Source organism: Bos indicus, chromosome 16, assembly GCF_029378745.1.
Source record: "Bos indicus isolate NIAB-ARS_2022 breed Sahiwal x Tharparkar chromosome 16, NIAB-ARS_B.indTharparkar_mat_pri_1.0, whole genome shotgun sequence".
Lineage (NCBI taxonomy): Eukaryota > Metazoa > Chordata > Mammalia > Artiodactyla > Bovidae > Bos > Bos indicus.
The window spans coordinates 33,307,125-33,327,317 of NC_091775.1; the positions used below are offsets into that span (position 1 = coordinate 33,307,125).

Below are 20,193 nucleotides of genomic sequence, written 5' to 3' on the forward strand. Positions count from 1 at the left end.
TTATATCTTAATTTTTAATCATGTCAGTTCTTGAATGGGTATCTCCTTAGCCTGCTGATTTCTTTTTCTTTCTAAAGAAAGTGGGTGGAGAAATTAATTTAGACGTTTGTTTGCAATAAAAAGAATTCATTTTACTCTTGTTTTGGGATTCTCGCCATCAAGGTTCAAAATCCCTTTATGAAACTCCCAAGAGGAGAAAATTTAAGTGTGTGCTTTCTGGACAGCTTATTCTTTACTCTGCACTTGGAACATTTAGGTTTTAAAAACTTAAATGTATATTGACAATTGACTTAAAATTATGAAGTTGAACTCTTCCCTTCCCCTCCCCCCAGATGACTTTAAACATTTAATGAGGGGAAAAGGTACTGGCTGGGAGAAGTTAACACTCAGTTTACCATCTTTAGAAAATGCTAATGGCTGTCCTCAACTGATAATTATATTTACATCTATATAATACATGAAACTCTGGGAACAGATGCTTTTAGAAGCCATCATGCAAGCCAGTCAATACTACACAACACTGCTAACTTAACTGTAGTTATGTGATAACATTAGATCCCCTAATTGTAATTTTATTGGGTTTGCACAGAACACTTAATCTTCTAAAGGACCCTCACTTAAGGTGAGGAATCAGGAGTCAAACTGTAGAACTAAAACTTGACATCAGTTTAGTGTTTCATTGGTGTTACAGGTTTCTTCTGGTAAGTATAGGTTTGTTTATTTTTCTGACTGCCTAGATTTTTGTTTTAGCCATTTTAAGTCAGATTTTTAACGTCAGAAATTTTCTTGCTGAAAGATGAGCTGGAGTTGAGTTTCAGATGATGGTGTAGGTTCCGTTGAGAATGTTTTGGTTATAACACACTTACCATAGGAATACTTAACAGTATAAGATAGTGCCTCAAGGGCTTTTGTCTTTTTAGCAATTGCAACTATCTGCATGAGCCTACTTTTCAGGATGCATCAGTATTACTAGGATTGCATAGACTTGTCCAGGGGGAAAAAGTAAGCTTTGTTGCTAATCAGTGTTTAGGTGTCCTAAATGTTTTAAGTACTATTGAAAAACGTTGGATATACTTTCTAGTTCAAAATTGTGTATTTTGCTACTCTAATCATTGCAATGGGAAAGTGATGGCCAGGGGACAATTCTGTAGGCTTGATGTGCCTGTGTAGCACAGAAAATTTGGGAAAGAGATAAGACTGTTGATAGAAAATGTTAGGTTTTAAGAAGCATTTTCAAGGTCAGAATTACTGTTAACTATTACTGTCTTCATTTGTATAAAATGAAACAAATCTGGAGAATATATAAGAAATTAGGAGGGAGTGCACCATATAGCAAGCAAGAGAAAAAGTTGATGCCAAGTTTGGCAGAACAAGATCAATAAACAAAAAACTTGGTTTACTGTACCTCTCCCCTTGCCTATATCCCCTCTATGGCAAGCAAAACTGGATAAATTTCTGAACAAATGTCCCAACTACACCTTAGAAAACTCACTTGTCTTAGAAAAGTCTCACCTGTGAGACTGTTGTTTAAGAGATGCTGTCACTAGAAACTTCTGTATATAGTTGATTATACTTACAATCATCCTGAGACAAGAATTGGATTAGATTGGTTATTTGTACAAAAACAGCATAAAGATAGAAATGATAAAAGTTGAAACTGCAAAAAGTTATCTCTGTTGGTCGGTTACATCTTGTTGCTCATACCTGGCCTTGGGTGGAGAGCTCCAGCTCTGAAGAGCCTGAGACTTGACTTGTGGCCCTAATACACAAACAGCAAGGTGAGATCTTAGGATGAAGGCTGAGTCCAACCAGTTTGACACTGAAGTGACAAGCTACGTTAAATGTAGAAAACAAGCTCTCATTTGCCTTAGGATCCTGTCTGAAAATAAGAAATGAAACTAGTTTTAAATGCTAGCAACAGGTATTAAGCTTAAAAACAATTTTTTTCAGGAAAAGATGACTCAGTATTTTTCAACTCTTGAGGAATTTACATTCATGGAAAGATTGTGTGCCGCATATGCCTCAGGTGTGGGAGTTGAATTGACATGATTTCCTATGAACTTAATATATGAACAGGCTTTTTATCCTAGGATTGTTTTTTAACAGGTTCCATTGCACAAACAATATTTTGATAGTATTTAAGGCAGTGGTGCAAACACCTTTTACATAGGAAGATTGTAGATCTGGAAGCGTGTTTCTGATGTTTTGAAAGCCAAAATCAGGATAAATATATTAAGGAGAAATTAAGGAAGGTATAAACTTGTATCTTGGTAGTCCAAGCTGAAGTTTTTGGTATTTGACACACAAAACATTTCAGTTTTCATAATTACATATAACTTAAAATGTCTCTTTTTAAAAAAAAGTGGAGTCTGTAGGACAGAAAAGTCATCCACTTTTCAACCACCCAGAAGACTCATTTTGGAAGGAACCCGATTCTTCTGAAGCCATTTTTCTAAAATTCTTAAGATGTTTGAATCTAAACTTGTTCATATTTCTGGGGCTCTGGAGCTCAAAAATGGGTTTAGATTTTAACATTTTAGTAATACTTAATGAAAGTAAGGATGTATGATAATGACCTGGCAGTAAGTTGCAATGCTTAGTTTATGTATTGTAACTTTCTTACACATGAGTTTTAAGCAACCATTAGTGCTTTAAGAAGCTTAGCAGCTGCTTCAGATCTCTTAAAGGTTGGGATTTACTACTCATGTAAACTTCAGTCTCTTAAAATCATTAGTTGCCTTAAAATAGTTGAGAGTGCAATAATTTTGTGATAGTGGAGAGCCTTTTCCTTGTATCATTTTGAGATGTGACTTTTTGGCCATCAGCCCCCAACTCCTATACTCAAACATGCAGGTAATAGATGTAGCCAGTTTAGTGCCTAGAGTTTTATTTGGGGTGTTCTAATGCCCAATTTTTAACTTAGTACTATTAATCGTACTACATGTACATGATTACAAGACAATAAAAATACATTGTTCCCCTAACTACTGTTGAAGTGACATTTATCTTAACTAGTCCTTATTAACCTTGATAATAAAAAAGTAAATACTTAAGAATTAATTTGGAAATGACCTACTGGACTGGTTGGTTGTAGTGTGTGTCCTTGAGTGTGTTGCAATACAAAAAATTAAAAGCCATGACCTTAACATTAATTTTCAATTACAAGCTTATACATTTGAACAGGTAATAACCTAATTTTTAAATTCTGCTAATCTTGGTGGTCACAGTAGTGACTTTGAACCATGGAAATAGGTGGACCTCAGAAAATAGCTTTAGGTAGGAGGGTAATGGCTAACTAAGATAAACACTTAAGTGAGAGTATATACATACGTACATATATATACTTTCACATCCTAGCCAATCAGAGATTCAGGTGATAGGTTACTGTTTAGTTTGCCCAAGGAATGAAGTCCATGAGAAATAGTAAACTGAAAATAGGTAGAAATATTACTCAAAAGGTTAACCTAGAATACTCAAAAAGGTAACACCTGTACATGGTGTGATCAGGCTGAGAATGTGCTGTCCACTGAGAAGCTGAAAAAGTACTGTTTGACATGTAGACAGGTGGGGGTTTCCCTTGTAATTGGGGGCCCAATATTACGGGAGTACATGTAGGTAACTGTTAGGCCAGGACATCTGTAATCTCGGGTTAGATGAGTGATTGGGACAGGAACTTAATCATGTACTTAATGTAGTCAGTTCTAGTTACGAATATTGTAATTTTTTTCTCCTTACACTAGGAATCAACATAAACTTGGATCTTGACAAGGAAAGGGGTTTTGCTTTTAAATAAAATGGGATTCGTTGGTATGAGAAACAGTTGAAAGTGATAGCATAACAGTCCAGGCAGATGGATATGGAAAGGTTCAGGTTCAGTTCCTTAAATGCTTGAGTTAAAATCAGTGCTGCACCAGTGGCACAGCAGTTATTACTGCGAATGTTCAGTTCACCTTGGGGATCTGCACAAGTGGACACTGTAGGGACGACAGGCTTGGAAGGCTAGCATTGAGTTTGGAACCTATAAACACCTAACTGCTTGTTGCATGTTCTTCCTGCCAGTCCTCTGATACTCCCATTACATGATCTTAAGGAAGTAAAAATTAGTTTTGGCTAGTAAAATATTTTACACTTGCCAAGCACTTGAGAAGCATTGCCACAAATTAGTATTAGCTGAAAAATCTTTTAAAGATAAAAGCAATCAAGAACTTTGAGATACAGGCACTGTAGACAGCTTGCATGGCATGAAATCTTCAAAAGTGTTCAGGCATACATAGAACAGTTGAAGCTTACTTGAATGACAGGATAATCTTTTACCTTAGCTGTTATTAAGGTACCCTTTTAGTTAAGGGAGATGGGAGAGTCATGGTCAAGAAAAACAGAAGATTCCAACTTACTGTTTTTTGGTGTTTTTTTTTTTTTTTTTGAAAAATAAAGCAAACGATAATGTGCTGATTTAAGTTTCATCTCCTTTTCCTTAGTCTGTCCATGTGAATGTGCTGTGTGGAAGAGTAAAAGGGCCCAAGTAAATGTGTTCCAGTGATTCCAATAGGTATTCCAAATTAATTGCTGCTTGTACGTTTAACACTTGTTATATTGGGCTTTCAGGGTCTCACCTTAACTAGAACTCTTAAAAAGATGGGAAAGGGAGAAATTAGTAACTAGGTGGGTAGATCTGTCTAAAATTAGAAGGAAAAAAAACTTCTAACAGCTCCTTTGTATACCTGAAATGCGAAGCATATTTAGTAGAATGTTAGTTGGTGGTCCTCTTGTAGAGATTAGAGGCAGTACATGCAAATAGAGCCAAGTCCTTTTGAGATTATCTCATTCTCATGGTTCAGATTCCTTCTGTTTAATGTTTTGTATGTTTCAACACTCTACTTGTAGTTTAAATACTTAAGAGTATTCTAATGCAAAGAAATCTAGAATGCCTATGTCCTTGGGTTCCCACAATCCTGCAGCTATGGTAAATGCACAAATAAGCAGCTTAAAAAACTTGGAAAACCATCTTTTGGATAATGAAGTGATGTACATTTATATCAAAAGTCCATTAAATCAGGAATTGAAATCTAAGACAAGGACTTTGATTATGCTAGTTCAGAAGCATGTATGAAACTAGGAAGAAATTTCCCTCACTACATACTTCAGAATAATGTGTTTTGGTGAGATGAGAGGACTTGGGTGCTATACCGAGGGGAAATAAAAAGATGAGGATTTCCTCAAATACAGTTTTATTCTGTCAATCTCTTAATGGCTTTTGAAGAGCAGACAGAGTAAAAGGTAAAATTCACAACCCTTCCTTTAATTGGAGAAAAAAAACAAAAACTAGGAAAATGTTTTTAAAGGAAGCTTAGAATTTAGATAGTAAAACACGTTTCATTTCACATGACTTGTCCTCGGGGCCTAAGGAGGAAGACATTTTAATGAACATTCACCCTGTAGGAAACCAGTTTGTGTTGATTTGAATATCCTAAGGGTGGGCCGTAAAATAGGTGTTGACTAACTTACAGAACTCTGGAAGTTATTCTTAGAAAAAAGGTGGAACAGATAACTGCCCATGTGAACATTAGTGAACAACAGAAATCTTTGACTGTATAATACAGTCAGTGGTAGTTTTCTCAAGATATATAAATACTTGCAAAGTCTATAATCTCTAGAAAAAGGCGAATGCAGTGGTCGAAAAGACTCATAAAATGTTTGCAACACTGATCAGTAGCACCTACATTATAAACATTGAAATGTAATACTTTGAAAAATACTGTGTAATTTGTCCCTAAAGCGTCTCTTTTCAGAGAAAATTTATGTATTGAACTTAATGCACACACACAAAAATACCCTGTGAAAGATAACAGTATTTGGGTGGTAGAAGATAGCACTGACCTGATTTGATGACCAATGGACCGTATTTTTAAGATGCTTCCAAAAGAGATTTTATTCTAGAGGACCATTAAAAACTACAATTAAAACAATCATTGTACTTTTTCTACTTTCCTCATTAAGGTATTCTGCTTTCCCACAGTCATGTACCTTACATGACTTAAGGGGTGCCTTAATCCCCATCCACCAGATTTTTACCTAGGAATAGAAGGATTCAAACCCTATTTGATACCTAGCATTTTGCTGAAAAGTGTGCATAAACAGGAATCCTGAATTTATTATATAGACCTCCTCGCATTATAAAAGTGAAGCAAAGGGAAACCAGCGATGGAGTAGAGGTACGTAGCCTGGAGAGATGCTTGCAAATAATGGTACTAGGGATAGTCAAATTTGTTGGCAAACTTGCTCAATATAAATCACAAGTCCAGAGAAAAGCCAGTTAATTTTAAAAACCCTGAGGTTCTTTTATTGAAAGGTAAAACAAGGAAAAAGGAGGGGTGGGGGAAGAGGGGGACTGCAAAAAGCACTTTAAAGATAGTAGGTATGATAGATGAGCCACGAAAAGTTTTAAACCTACTAATGACGACAATTCTATTTTAATCAGCTATTTAGCTGGTACCTACTGCTATATCACGTAGTGTGAAAAATCGGATTTAATGGAATAATGAAGCAGTGCAGCTGAAGCCTTCATATGGGCCTGGAAGGTAGGTTACTCTTTCAGCTTAAGTGTGAAAAGCATGTAAGCTTCTGGATGAGAGGGATTAGTGAATGTTTAATAATTCAACTGACAACTGCTTTATGCCAGACACTATGGGAATGTAAAGATAAAAATTGACAGGGTTCTTAGCTATACTCAGTGACCAGTGCAAGTGTCTACCACTGTGGGTGTAACAGATGAAACAAACTAATATGAGAGCCTACATGAGATGATGAACCTAATTGTAGAAGTTGGTGAGCAATAGGATGTCACAGAGAGGAAATAGGACAAGGGCACTCTTAAGTGAAATGAAGAAGTGAGCAGAGGTGAGTTCATGGTGAGCCAGAGGCACACTGGCAATAGGATTGGCAGGATTTACCAGCTTGAAGTTGGATGGTGAGTAGAAGATTGGACTGCAGGAACCAGAAGTGGAAGTGTCAGGATCAACTTGGAGGCCCTATTCAAAGTATCTAGTAGCAATGTGTGATATGGGCCTAGAGCGTGTTACATGATCCAATAATTGATTTTGTATCATCCTAATAGTTCAAGAAGAAAACGTGCTAATACTGTAAATTTATGAAATGACATAAGTAATCCAAGTAAGCATTTAAACCTGTGTTTTTATCCAGGTCTCCAGTTTGTGCAGTCTTCTGTGAAAATGAACTAACCTTGTTACTGGTGAAAGCCTTGGAAATTTTTGCCAGCCGAGAGATTTTTCTCTTAACTTGGGGTAAGATTTAATAATAGTGTGCTAGAGCTGGAAGGGGTTTAGTTACTTAATCCATTGGCCTGATTTTATATGTTACATGTTATTAAAATATGATCAGTTCTCATCAGTTTCCCACCTACCCTGCCCTTTAGAACAAATGGCTGTCACATCATGAATTGTTGACATAGTTATTCAGGTCAATTTGAATAATGTAGACTGCACTGAGCTTTGATTTACGCCAGTAACAGGAGGCAGGTGATCTTGCGAAACTTAGTTCTCCAGTCAGTGTCCAAGGTTCTCCCTGTGGTGGTGGCCAGATAATTAAGATCAATAAAGATCAGAACAGTGGTCCCCAACTTTTTTGGCACCAGGGACTGGTTTCGTGGAAGTCAACTGTTCACCTTCTGCTGTGTGGCCCAGTTCCTAACAGGCCATCAACCAGTGTTGATCCTGGGGTTGGGGATCCCAGATTTTGTGTACATGCTTGACAGTGTCACTCATGATCCGGATGGCACTTGATAAACCATAAACACTTGTGTACCCTAAGCCGGAAGAAGGTGGGCACAGGAGGGAAAATGGTACCTTTCTCATGAAGTGAACTGGAGCAAGCCCTACCTCCTAAAAAGAGGCATGACGTAAGTCTCAAGACATCTCTTCCTTCCTCTAGTTAACCATGATAATCAATAGGCCCGTAAAAATAATGCTGTAATTCTGTCTACCAGTGTTCATTCCTTAACCAGGAAGGCCTCTAAGCCTGTGTTTTAATGTTGGTATTTACTAAAACCAAAAATGGATGAATGAATGAGTGAATGCTTTGGGCTTAGTTGGGTGTTGGGTGTTTTTTTTTAATGGCAGCCAATTTATTATTATAAATGTCTTTACATAATGGAACAACAACATGTTTAATTTTGCAATTCTTTTTCCTTTGCACCACACAAGTTTCAGAAGATATTTTTGTGCATGCCATGTACAAGTTTAAATTCTACTTAAAAATAAAAACCCTGCATACTTCAAGAAATATTTAGAGCAGCTAAAAATCACATTTCCTTTCTGAGAGATAACTCACCTGTTAAAATGGGAGAATACAGTCAAGCAATGGGTACATTTTAAAAGTAACAATTGGAAAGGGATGATCCATTAGTTTTAAGTCTGATATAACAGCACTGACTTTAAAGACCAGAAAGTGTCCCTTCATTTTTAACAGGGTACAGGAATACAGTTGGGACTTCTATTTTTAAGGCAAGTTTTAACATCCAACTGAGATTTTATTTCTTGAGACATCAGGTGTACTCTCTCCTTACTATAAGGAAACACTTTCTAAGCAAGTTAAACACAAGGATTATTTGAAGTGAGTCCATCATGCTATACTGACAGTAGATACAGGGCCAGAATAAGTTTGTAAATACTGACACGTGTAAAAAAGACGGCAGCTTACACATACTTTTACACATTTACTTGATTGAAAGCCATCTTAGGGTACATAAAATGTTCTCTGTAGTTCATCTCAGCTTTGTTCACAATGAGTGACTTGTGTCTGGGTTTTCTATGCTCAAGACTGCTCAGCTGCTGCTGCTACCGCCGTTGGTTTGTTTTCTTGCAGGATCAAGGTGGGTACTTTCATATAAAATCTTGTTTTTAATTCCTTCTCTGGCAAGTCTTTCCTGGATTCTTAGCTTTGCATAATTATACCTACAGTGGAACCTAGTAAGGAGAACGTGAATAAATTACCAATATAACATACCTATGGGAACTAATTTGAAATTTTTAAAAGCTTACAGATGACTGTCAGTGGTATATACCATAGGCAGGGATGAAGTGAGCATTAGGATAAAAGATTGAGGCCTTCCTAAATGAAGTATAAACCCTGACGTGGCATTAATGCAGTGTCTGATGTCACATTCATCTGTTCATTTGACAAATGACACAAAACACATGTGTATATGTAGATATCTAAAAGATTAAAGGCAGTCCAGCAATATCATTTTGTAAGATAATCTTCAGTAAGGGTGGGAATCTCCCAGTGGGAGATTGCTGAGTATAGCATGTGCTTTGGAATTAGATTAACCTGTTAAAATCTTCTTGAATACTTAACACTCATACCAGCATCCTAAAGTCACCACGATAAATCCTCCTACTCCAACGTCACATGATCTTCTAATTCTGCCTGTCGAAAGGAATCATAAACACTATAATCGTGACTGTGATACTTCATCTAGAACAAAACTGTAAACACATAGAGAAATGTTTTTTATACATGAAGAAAAACAGATATACTCACTAGTTAACAAAAAATGTCCAAGGCCAGCCACAACAGATCCTAATGAGCCATATAATACCGAATCCCGTGCACAGGGAATGTTTTCAACATCTAAAATTCCTAGGAGTTTAAAGGGCTAGGAAAAATTAAAAATTACATTGAGTTAAAGAATATTTTACTTCAGAGTGGTTTGGCAAAGATTAAAAACAAACCATCCTGCTTTGATATCTAATATGAATGAATCTAAAATGGAAACCTTGAGAATTTGACCACAAAGTACTAAGTAGTAAATTAAACCTGAAGAGATATGGGATCATGCTTATGCCATAATTTGTTAATCAGCTGGTTTGGAGATAGGGGCATACATTATTTCATGAGCTCTTTGAATCGCTCTCTGGAATCTCTTGGGGATTTGGCTATCACTGAAGGTAAAAGGCAGCATAATTACAATTTGAGAAACAGATGGGAAAGTGAAATTGTTCTAACCGTGTTACTTAGAATATTTAGTATACTGTTTTAAATTCCTTTAAGGATGACTGCAGATTTTATCTGTGTTAAGTAGTAACAGCATTTCCGTTTTGTTTATAACAATAAATATTTTGACAAGTCCCTTGTCTGTTTCCTTGCCTATGATACGAAGTTGCACTTGATTTCTTTGTTGAAGTACATAGTAACCACATCTAGATGTGATGAAAAAAAGTGGAAATCTAAGAGGGTTGGATTTTAGTCTCAGCTCTGCCACTAACTTCTGTAACCTGTAGGATATATTTGTTTATTTGGCCTGCAGTCTGTAATGAAGGTGATAATTTCAAGGTGATAATTTCAAGTCTAAAATGGTTTTTAAATTCTTCATACAGTCTGCATTGGATTTATGGATTTGTTCTCCCTCTTTGAAAAATCCTGCCACTTTAAGAGTGACATTTTCAACCTGATGTCTTGTCATTCTCACTGTGTACCTTGGGGTTGGGGGGGGGGGGCAGACATTTTTTAAAGTCACACTTAATGTTTTGCTGCAGCACTCTATTCATTTGGGGGAAAATTTTTTTTCAGTAATGTAACTTTTAAAAAGCAAGTCACTTGCCCATTCTTAGGAATGAGATGATACCTAGATGGTAATACACTATAAGGGAAAAAGAAGACTGGATTGGAAGAAATAGGGAAAGGACAGTGAAGGGCAAGTTAGATTCAAGGTTGAAACATAAAGGTATATTGACTGTGTTTGCTTTGGCTAAAGTTTCTGCAGAAAAGACAATGTGACTTGGTTTCTAATAAAGCAAAAGTTATATACTCAGAAAACTGTTTTTTTCTTTCGTCTCTGCCTGTCCCCTGCCACAACACGTTTGAATGTAGCAGGTGCTTCTTAAAGTTGGTGGACCCCAGTGGCTGGCAGGCTCTTCAGTACAAATCCCAACAAGAGGTTGGGATTTAACTTTTCATTTAATTTAGCAACAAAAAGAAGATTGTTCCTTACCTTCAGGTCAAGAGCCCAGTGGCATTTATGGGCCCAGAGGGGAGGGTGTGAACTGTTCTGAAGGTAGGCCATTGCCCTGGGTGGGAAAAGGGTGCTAGAAAGACTGAGATTGGGGGTGGTGGTTTTTAATGTCAGCTCTTGGAAGTGAGACCAGCAGCTTCTATCATGGGAGAATGTTAAGATGGCTCTCCCATTTAAGCAGAGAATGAAAGGAACCATTAAGTGTTGGCCACAGCATGCCAGACACTGCTTATCCCACCAAGACAGCACAAGCTCTTTCAAGGCATCTGGACCTTTTCATTTGGATTCTCCTCCATTACGGAGTTCTAGTGTAACCCCAGCTTTTGGTGTGGGGGGGGGGGCACTTGGATAAAATGATCAAGTACAGTTCTTTGCCAGGTGTGTAAACTTGCTGGACATCTGAAAGGGTGCTATTTAAGTCAACTAGGTAACTTCCTGAGCCTTTTTAGAGATTTTCGAGTCCCACCCTTCAACTCTGACTCATGGGCATTTATGTTTAGGAAACTGAGCACATCCCCCCCCCAAACCACCAGATTGGGAGAAACACTGCTTTGGAGACTTAAGTAAATTTTTGAAATTGCAAATTGTAGAATAATCCAGCTTTGAAAGATAAACATCTTGTTAAGTGTTACCTTCTAAAACCAATATATGGTTTCAGATGCCAAGGATGGTCCTGCTAAACTTAAGTAAATTTTTGAAATTGCAAATTGTAGAATAATCCAGCTTTGAAAGATAAACATCTTGTTAAGTGTTACCTTCTAAAACCAATATATGGTTTCAGATGCCAAGGATGGTCCTGCTAAACATGTATCACCTGCAACAAAAACTGCCTTGGTCGATGTCAGTAGCACCAAGGTTGAGAAGCCAGTGCTGGTCTATTTAAACAATCTTAAAATTTAGAGGTGCTAAGGGGTTATTGGTACCAAGCTCTTTATTCCTTGTTTTTAGTTCTCTTAGCCTTTGTGACATTTCTGAAACAAGCTCAGGGTTTAAGTAGAAGCCTCATAAGTGGGTGGCAGAGTGGAAGTCAGTCTAACCCTGAAAGCCTGTCATTTTCATTGGAGCATTTAACCCTTTCAGAGTTCACATATAAGGATTAACAGGACATAACTAGATCAGTGTGTGTGCTTAATCACTTCAGTCTGGGATCCTATGGACCGCAGTTTGCCAGACTTCTCCATGGGATTCTCCAGGCAAGAATACCAGAGTTGGGTGGGGTCCCGTGCTCTCCAGGGAATTTTCTTAGGTCTACCTGCAGGCGGGTTCTTTACCACTAGTGCCACCCGGACTCAAAACTGGCTAAGGATATACTAAGATTTTTTTCCCCCTTTTCTAGTAAGAGAATTGTCACAGCCTCCTGATAAATCTGAAAGTTAGACTAGTGATGGCTTAAAAGCAAATACAGAATACTGTAATAAAAGCCTTGAGTTTAGACAATATATGATAGTATCTGAACTGTGAGTCTCAGAAATGGAAGGAATCTAAGCCTGAAGTCCTTTTGAAGTAGTTCTACTTGTAATGTTCAAGGCATTTAGCATTCCTCTTTTCTTAGTGAAGTCAGTCATGTCTGACTCTTTACAACCCCATGGACTGTAGCCTACCATGCTTCTCCGTCCATGCCATTTCCTTCTCCAGAGGATCTTCCCAACCCAGGGATCGAACCTGGGTCTCCCACATTGTTGGCAGATGCTTTACCGTCTGAGCCACCAGGGAAGTCCTAAGTAGTCTGCAAACGTAAGGTTCACCTGCTATTAACAAGTTAAAGCCTTTAGATATATAAAGAGATTATATTTTAGGGTAAACTAATATTTTAAGGTTAGATTTAAAAGGGCAGCTTTACCAGCATACCTTGATGGAAGTAGGAAAGCTCAAGAAGAAATGTCTAAACCAGAATGCCAATTTAATGATTTATAGAGAATAAGTCAAATTAAAGCTGCTGCATTTTCCACTGTTAAATGTATCTGCTCCATCAGTGCTCGTTTGCTTTTTATTTCCAAGGAGGAGCTGGCCCTACTATTTAAAACTAGTCCTCACTGTGCAGCTGATTACTCTTAAGGACTTTGCTTCTAATGGTTATCCCTTACTTTAATTGCATTATTTGTTTTTCCTCTATTTAATAATCTCCAGTCTAGAAATATACAAATTACCCTCTCAGCACCCTGTTCCCCCAAGCCACTATTCCATTTTTCTGCTCTTTACTGCAAAACTCAGTTAACAATATGTGTTCCTCTTCACTTACAAACCTACCCTGCTTTTAACGCAGTTCAACAAGACATCCCCTACCCTCCACTGAAAGGGCACCACTGAGGTCTGATAAAAGAGCCATTTTGCTAAATGCATCATACTTTACATCTCTGCACATGTAGCACAGATGATCATTTGACTTTGGAACATGTTTGGCTTAAAATACAAGGTTAAAAATTTTTTCTTTCATTGAATTTTATTTTCAATGGATTAAACCACCATCATGAACCTAAAATGACAGCAGTTACCTCCTATCAAAGGTGAACAATCATATACAAGGAATAAAAAGGCCCATTGAAGATCCAGGTGTCTTCACAAAGCCGTCTAGAATTTTGTGTTTGAAGTTAGATGCCTCTTGAAGTACTCAAGTGTCAAATAAGAGTACCTTTTGTTCTACTAAAGCATATTCCAAATGGCATGTGAGACACGAAAAACAGAAAAGGCACCAAGACAAACTGATAATATGGAAGCAATTTATCCAACGTTTGTTCATAACCATTGATCTACGCCAAATTTATTTTTAAAATTTTATTTTTTGGTTGAGCTACGTCACATGTGGGATCTTAGCTCCCCAATCAGGAACTGCACCCCACACCCCACGAACCCCGCACTGGAAGCTGGAGGGAAGTGTCCCATCTAGGGCAAATTTAGATGGAAAATTCCCCAGAGCAGCAAGAAAACTGAAGAAGCAAACAAAATTTTCAAGCTGAGCAGATCTCCTAGATCTACAGATTTGGTGCAGTGTGGCAGAGTAGGTCTTCCATAATCTCTGGTTTTCGATGTATAGAGTTTTCTTTCTGCGTATTTTTTATGAGCACCTAATCTGCATTGAGGATATAAAAATTGGATTCCTGCTCTTAAGGAAGACAAGACATAAATTAACTTCCAGTATAATGCTGTAATGATAACAGCTATGTACAAGGTGTCAGGGAGATGAGGACAGAAGCACCTCAGCTACCTTTGGGGAGTCAGGAAGCCCTTGCCAGAGATAGCCCTGTTGAGCTTTAATACACTTGGAGAGGAAAGCATGAGAAGAATCACAGAGACTGAACAGTTAAAGAGTTGGCTGAGGAGTTTTATACGCTTCCCAGGTGGCACTGGTGGTAAAGAACCCGCCTGCCAATGCAGGCGACCTGAGACTCGGGTTCCATCCCTGGGAGGAGGGCATGGTAACCCACTCCATTACATCACAGATCGAGGAATTCGAATTTAACCTGAAAGCAATGGGCTGCTACGGCTGAGTTTTAAGCAGATGTAAAATGATCCATTTTACAGGGTAGCCCACAAAGACAACTGTGGATGATGGGCTGAGATGGCAAAGCAGGACACGAATGCCAGCCAGCGAAGCTGTTGGTTGCATATAATAATGCAAACTCCACGTGGTTGACTGAAAACTAGTTAACGGGAAAAAAATCGCAAATCTTTTCATATGATCCTCCTGCTCTGGATATAAATTCACTAGAATATAGCAAAGTTTTCATTTCTCAGCATTTGCCCATTCCTCCATGTTAAATTTTAAATGTTAAAGTTTAAAATCACTCTTTATTAGCCAATTACAATATGAGGCGCCTCTCAGCAAAATTTTCTTTCCACAGGGACGAGTCTTAGGGCCTGCAGTAAGTTATCTGTATCGGTCCCCTCATCCTCCTGGTTTGGGTCACCTGAATCGTGTCACGATAAAAACGGGCTGTGCGACTGCAGAGACGCTAATGACATGTGCTCTTATCCAGGGTCTCCCAGCTTCAGAGACTGTGTCCTCACCCGCCGCCCGCCCGTACCCCACTCGCCCCCACGCCCGCCGCGTACCCCGCCGCCCCTCGCCCGTCTTCCCCGAATTACCTTCCCCTTCCCGGGTTCCCCGGGTTCCGGCGCAGCCGCCATGGGGACTGTCAGCGCCGCTGCCCCGCCCCGCCGCCGACGGCCGCCGTCGGCCGCCGTGGGCGGACGCCCGCCCCGCCCCGCCCCGCCCCGCGCCTGCGTCCTCGCTGTCCGCCATTTTAGGGAACGTTTCCCAGTCTCCTAGGCGGCAACACCGGCTTTGCCGGCTACCTCGGGTGCGGCCGCCATTTCCTTTGTTCAGTTGAACAGATCATGTCTTCACCGGGGCTTTCCCCAGGTTGAAGGCTTGGAGAAGAGGCGAAGGAGGGCTAGGGAAGCAACCATGCACCCGCGCTCTTGGCACTCGAGGCTGCGCCTTTTCCCGCCTTTGCCCCTCCTCCGTCTCCAACCGCCATTTCTAACCGTCGTCCGCGCGCGTGCTCTCGCTCGCGTGCTTGGACGCCGGGCGCGTGCGGCGGGGGCGGGCGGGGCCGCGCGGAGGAGCCGTGCGCGCCGCCGCCGCTTTGTCCTGCGAACGGGAACCCCCCACCCCCCCAAGCCCACGGCCCGGAAGTCGGCCCGTCCTGGCGTGCGGCCTGCGTCCCCTTGATGTCCTTTGTCCTCCCGCCCCGGGACGAGCCCTGGGCGGCCCTAGCAGCTCCACCCAGCCCCGGTCTCCAGCAGAGTGTGGTCTCGCGCCCACTTCCCCTCCTCTCTTGCTTTGGTTTCATCCGGGAGTTGCTTTAAAATAGCGCCGCTCCTTTAGCTTGAAGGAGACTGAGGACAAAATGGAGGGAGCATCTCGTCAGCGAGGATGCGTCAAGACGTTTGTGCCCGGCGTGCAGGCTGGGGAAGGAGGGAGGGGTGAAGTGGAAAAAGGCCTGCGACACGCATTTTTGAATGTTAGGCAGTGACTGCGACTAAACCTGAAATCTGCATTTTAGCGGCAGCAGTCGTCTGATGCAAGATAGGGCTTGCCCGCTTACTCAGCACTCTAAATAAGTACAATGCAAATCCTTTTCCCGTATTTTTTCCTGTGCACCGTAAGGAAAATGTCCTTACCAAAACCTCATGCCTCCTCTTTTATCTATCTGTATATTTCAAAATATATTCCTGGGAAGATGTTCAAGCTTTCGCATGTATATTATTATTGTGCATAGTCATGCTGCAGTGCACAGAGTAATTTCTGCATAAGGTTCGCGATGATTGTTTGCTATCATCTGTCATTAGTTGAGCGTTTTCTTTCTCTTTACACTTTAGTGATCGTTTAATACCTTTCTACAGTCCCAGTAAAACACTTGGTTTATGACTCGTGTGTGTGTGTTTTAAATAAGTAACTTCGGGGGAAATTAAGCTGCTTTAACATACTGCTTTAATATTAGTTAGGAAATAGAATAAACGTCACCCTGCCCATGATATCCTGCCAGTTTGGGGTTCTTAGCTGAAAATCCTTGCTAACTATGCTTTGAAATCTTGGTCTGAAAGGTAGTATTTAAGGCAGTAATAGTCCATTAAAAGTGGAGAAATGGCAAACCACTCCAGTATTCTTGCCTGGAGAACTCCATAGACAGAGGAGCCTGGAGGGCTATATTCCATTGGGTCGCAAAGAGCAGGACAACTGAGCGACTAACACACAGTCCATAAAGGAGTGAGGAATTCTTTTGAATTAATTCATAGTTGTGTCCTAAAGGAAGGAGACCTGGAAAAGTACCAGAGCCATCCTATTTTATTTTTTATTGAGACTTCGAAAAATTGCTAGGGTAAAATTAGGGTCCTTTCATTTATCTTTGTAGTATTTTCATATATCATTTCTTTATATTAAAATTTTAAATTTCACAAATGACATAATACATGTTTTTTTTAATTTTCATATAAAGTGAAAAGTAAACGTCTTTTTTTCACTTTCATCCCTTTTTTCTTCCCTATTTAAGGTAAACACAAGTAACAGTTTAATACATCTGTTTCCAAAGTGTTTTCTTTTTTCTTGTTAATTAAAACAACCCTGGAATATAGGGTAAAAAGTAAAAATCTCTCTATATCAGACCTACCCTCATACTTGTGTGTTTGTATATGGCGCACACACACTTACGTAAATGTCTATGCTTTACATAATTTTAGCATTTAATACTATGCACTGAAAATTTTTTCATGTGAGGATCTGTGGACTTAACTCATTTTAAAGGCTGCTCAGCAACCCTTTGATTAGTTCCCTTATGATTGACCTAGCCTTCCAGCACTGTTGCCAGTTTACATTCCCCATTAACAGTGTACGAGAGTGCTTGTTTCCTCACAACATTTATTTATTCATATTTTAAACATTTTGGCTGGCCTGGATCTTCCTCATGGCTTTGGCTCCTCTAGTTGCAGACTGCAGGCTTAGTTACCCTGGGGTGTGTAGGATCGTATTTTCCCAGCCAGGAGTCAAACCCCAGTACCCTGCATTGGAAGGTGGTTTCTTAACCACTGGACCACTGGGAAAGCTATCCTCACGTTTCTAACACTGCATATTATCATATTTGAATTTTTTTGTCTATCTGATGAGTGAAATACGTTTTGTTTTTTAAGATTTATTTACTTATTTTTGTCTGTGGTGGGTCTTTGTTGCTGCAAGTAGGCTTTCTCTAGTTTCCTCAAGCAGGGGCTACTCCTCATTGTGGTTCTCTGGCTTCTCATTGCAATGGCTTTTCTTGTTGTGGAACCTAAGCTTAGCAGTGTGCCCCCCGCTGCCCCCCTCTGCCCTGCCCCCCCCCCCCCTCCTTGGTTGCTCCAAGGCATGTGGGGTCTTCCCAGACCAGGGAATCACACTGGTATCACAATAGCTTGCATTGCAAGTCAGATTCTTAACTACTGGACCATCAAAGAAGCTGGAAAAATGGTGTCTTAATTGCTTTAAACTTTCCTGATTACTAGTATGGTTGAATATTCTTTCAAACGTTTATTGGTCATTCTTTTTCCAAAAATCTATTTGTCAATTTTTTATGGATTTTTTCATTTTAACTTTTAATTTATTATTATTATGGAGTCCAATATGCCAATGTTTTCTTTTATGGCTTTTGATCTTGTGTCTTACTGAGGCCTTGCTTAAGGCCTTCTTGACTCCCATTAAAAAAAAAAATTCTCATAATTTTGAAAATCATCATATACTCTCTCATTAATAATTTTGATTATATATTTTCTTATTTCTTTTTTTTTATTTTTTAACTTTACAATATTGTATTGGTTTTGCCATATATCAACATGAATCTGCCACAGGTATACACGTGTTCCCCATCCTGAGCCCTCCTCCCTCCTTCCTCCCCATACCATCCCTCTGGGTCATCCCAGTGCACCAACCCCAAGCATCCAGTATTGTGCATCAAACCTGGACTGGCAACTGATTTCATATATGATATTATACATGTTTCAGTGCCATTCTCCCAAATCATCCCACCCTCTCCCTCTCCCACAGAGTCCAAAAGACTATTCTATACATCAGTGTCTCTTTTGCTGTCTCATACACAGGGTTATTGTTACCATCTTTCTAAATTCCATAATATGCGTTAGTATACTGTATTGGTGTTTTTCTTTCTGGCTTACTTCACTCTGTATAATAGGCTCCAGTTCCATCCACCTCGTTAGAACTGATTCAAATGTATTCTTTTTAATGGCTGAGTAATACTCATTTGTGTATATGTACCACAGCTTTCTTATCCATTCATCTGCTGATGGACATCTAGGTTACTTCCATGTCCTGTCTATTATAAACAGTGCTGCGATGAACATTGGGGTACACGTGTCTCTTTCCCTTCTGGTTTCCTCAGTGTGTATGCCCAGCAGTGGGATTGCTGGGTCATACGGCAGTTCTATTTCCAGTTTTTTAAGGAATCTCCACACTGTTCTCCATAGTGGCTGTACTAGTTTGCAATGTAAAAGGGTTCCCTTTTCTCCACACCCTCTCCAGCATTTATTGCTTGTAGACTTTTGGATCGCAGCCATTCTGACTGGCGTGAAATGGTACCTCATAGTGGTTTTGATTTGCATTTCTCTGATAATGAGTGATGTTGAGCATTTTTTCATGTGTTTGTTAGCCATCTGTATGTCTTCTTTGGAGAAATGTCTAGTTCTTTGGCCCATTTTTTGATTGGGTCATTTACTTTTCTGGAATTGAGCTGTAGGAGTTGCTTGTATATTTTTGAGATTAGTTGTTTGTCAGTTGCTTCATTTGCTATTATTTTGTCCCATTCTGAAGGCTGTCTTTTCACCTTGCTTATAGTTTCCTTTGTTGTGCAGAAGCTTTTAAGTTTAATTAGGTCCCATTTGTTTATTTTTACTTTTATTTCCAATATTCTGGGAGGTGGGTCAAACCAACTTTTGGTATTATTGACCAAGGCAAGTTTGTAAATTTCATTTTATATTTTACACTTTTTTTCATACTAATTAAGTATCTATTTTGAGGTCTTCTGTCTAGCTTTTTGAATTGACTGCTTAAATTCATGTATTCTCCACTTTCTTGGTTTCTAACAAATGTATTCCAGGCTATCGAGTTTCCTCTGAGAATCATTTTATCATATGTTGTCAACAGAGTTTTGACAGGTAATGTTTCTATGACCATTCTTCTCTAAATTTTCTATACTTTCAGTTTTTCTTTCTTTCCAAGTGCATATATTTGGATATGCTTTTGGTATTATATTTTAGGTGGCCCATGTAGTTCTACTTTGGGGGAATTTTTCAATTTTTGTGTATGTGTGTGTATTACCTAAGGGATCATTTTGTACATGTTCCATAGGCTTTTGAAAAGAATATTCCTTCTCTACCTTAGTATTGTTAAGCTTATTTATTACAATAGTAAAATGTATACGCTACAACATATATAAAATGTTTAAACTATATGATAATAGCATTAAACGTATTTGCCATTCAGCCATCTATTTGTATGGTAAGAGTTATTTCGTTGCAGGCAACAGACTGACTGTGGTTAGCTTAAAACAAGAAAGAAATTTATTGGGAAGATGTGGAGAAGTTCACTGAATTGATAAAAAGTTGGAGTCCAGTCTTAAGGACAATATCCAGGACGGTTCCAGGGGTTGTGATAGCAGGAACTAAAAGAATGACTTTCTAGGATG

General features: G+C 39.2%; 1 protein-coding gene across 2 annotated transcripts; it reads right to left on the minus strand.

The window, feature by feature from the left end:
- Positions 1-8,718: 8,718 nt before the first annotated feature.
- COX20 (cytochrome c oxidase assembly factor COX20) lies at positions 8,719-15,206 on the minus strand. 2 transcript variants are annotated; one of them, XM_070768092.1, is made up of 5 exons: positions 15,113-15,194; positions 12,631-12,755; positions 9,559-9,673; positions 9,381-9,444; positions 8,719-8,981 (listed from the first exon to the last, which is right to left on the minus strand). In XM_070768092.1, exons 2-5 carry the CDS (start codon positions 12,631-12,633, stop codon positions 8,840-8,842), a joined length of 324 nt encoding a protein of 107 aa, XP_070624193.1. In that variant the 5' UTR covers positions 12,634-12,755; positions 15,113-15,194; the 3' UTR covers positions 8,719-8,839. The 2 variants fall into 2 exon arrangements, with proteins under 2 accessions (XP_070624193.1, XP_019831688.1); XM_019976129.2 differs by lacking the exon at positions 12,631-12,755 and having other exon boundaries at positions 15,113-15,206.
- Between the last annotated feature and the right edge of the window lie 4,987 nt (positions 15,207-20,193).

What these genes read in the sequence shown, in the direction of transcription:
- COX20 (XM_019976129.2), bottom strand. Translation starts at nt 15,154, where the DNA reads ATGGCGGCTGCGCCGGAACCCGGGGAACCCGGGAAGGGGAAG. An exon ending in GGGAACCCGGGAAGGGGAAG is followed by an intron (nt 9,674 to 15,112) that starts GTAATTCGGGGA and finishes AATTTTTCCTAG; the next exon opens with CCCTTTAAACTCCTAGGAAT. An exon ending in GTGGTGACTTTAGGATGCTG is followed by an intron (nt 8,982 to 9,380) that starts GTATGAGTGTTA and finishes TCTCCTTACTAG; the next exon opens with GTTCCACTGTAGGTATAATT.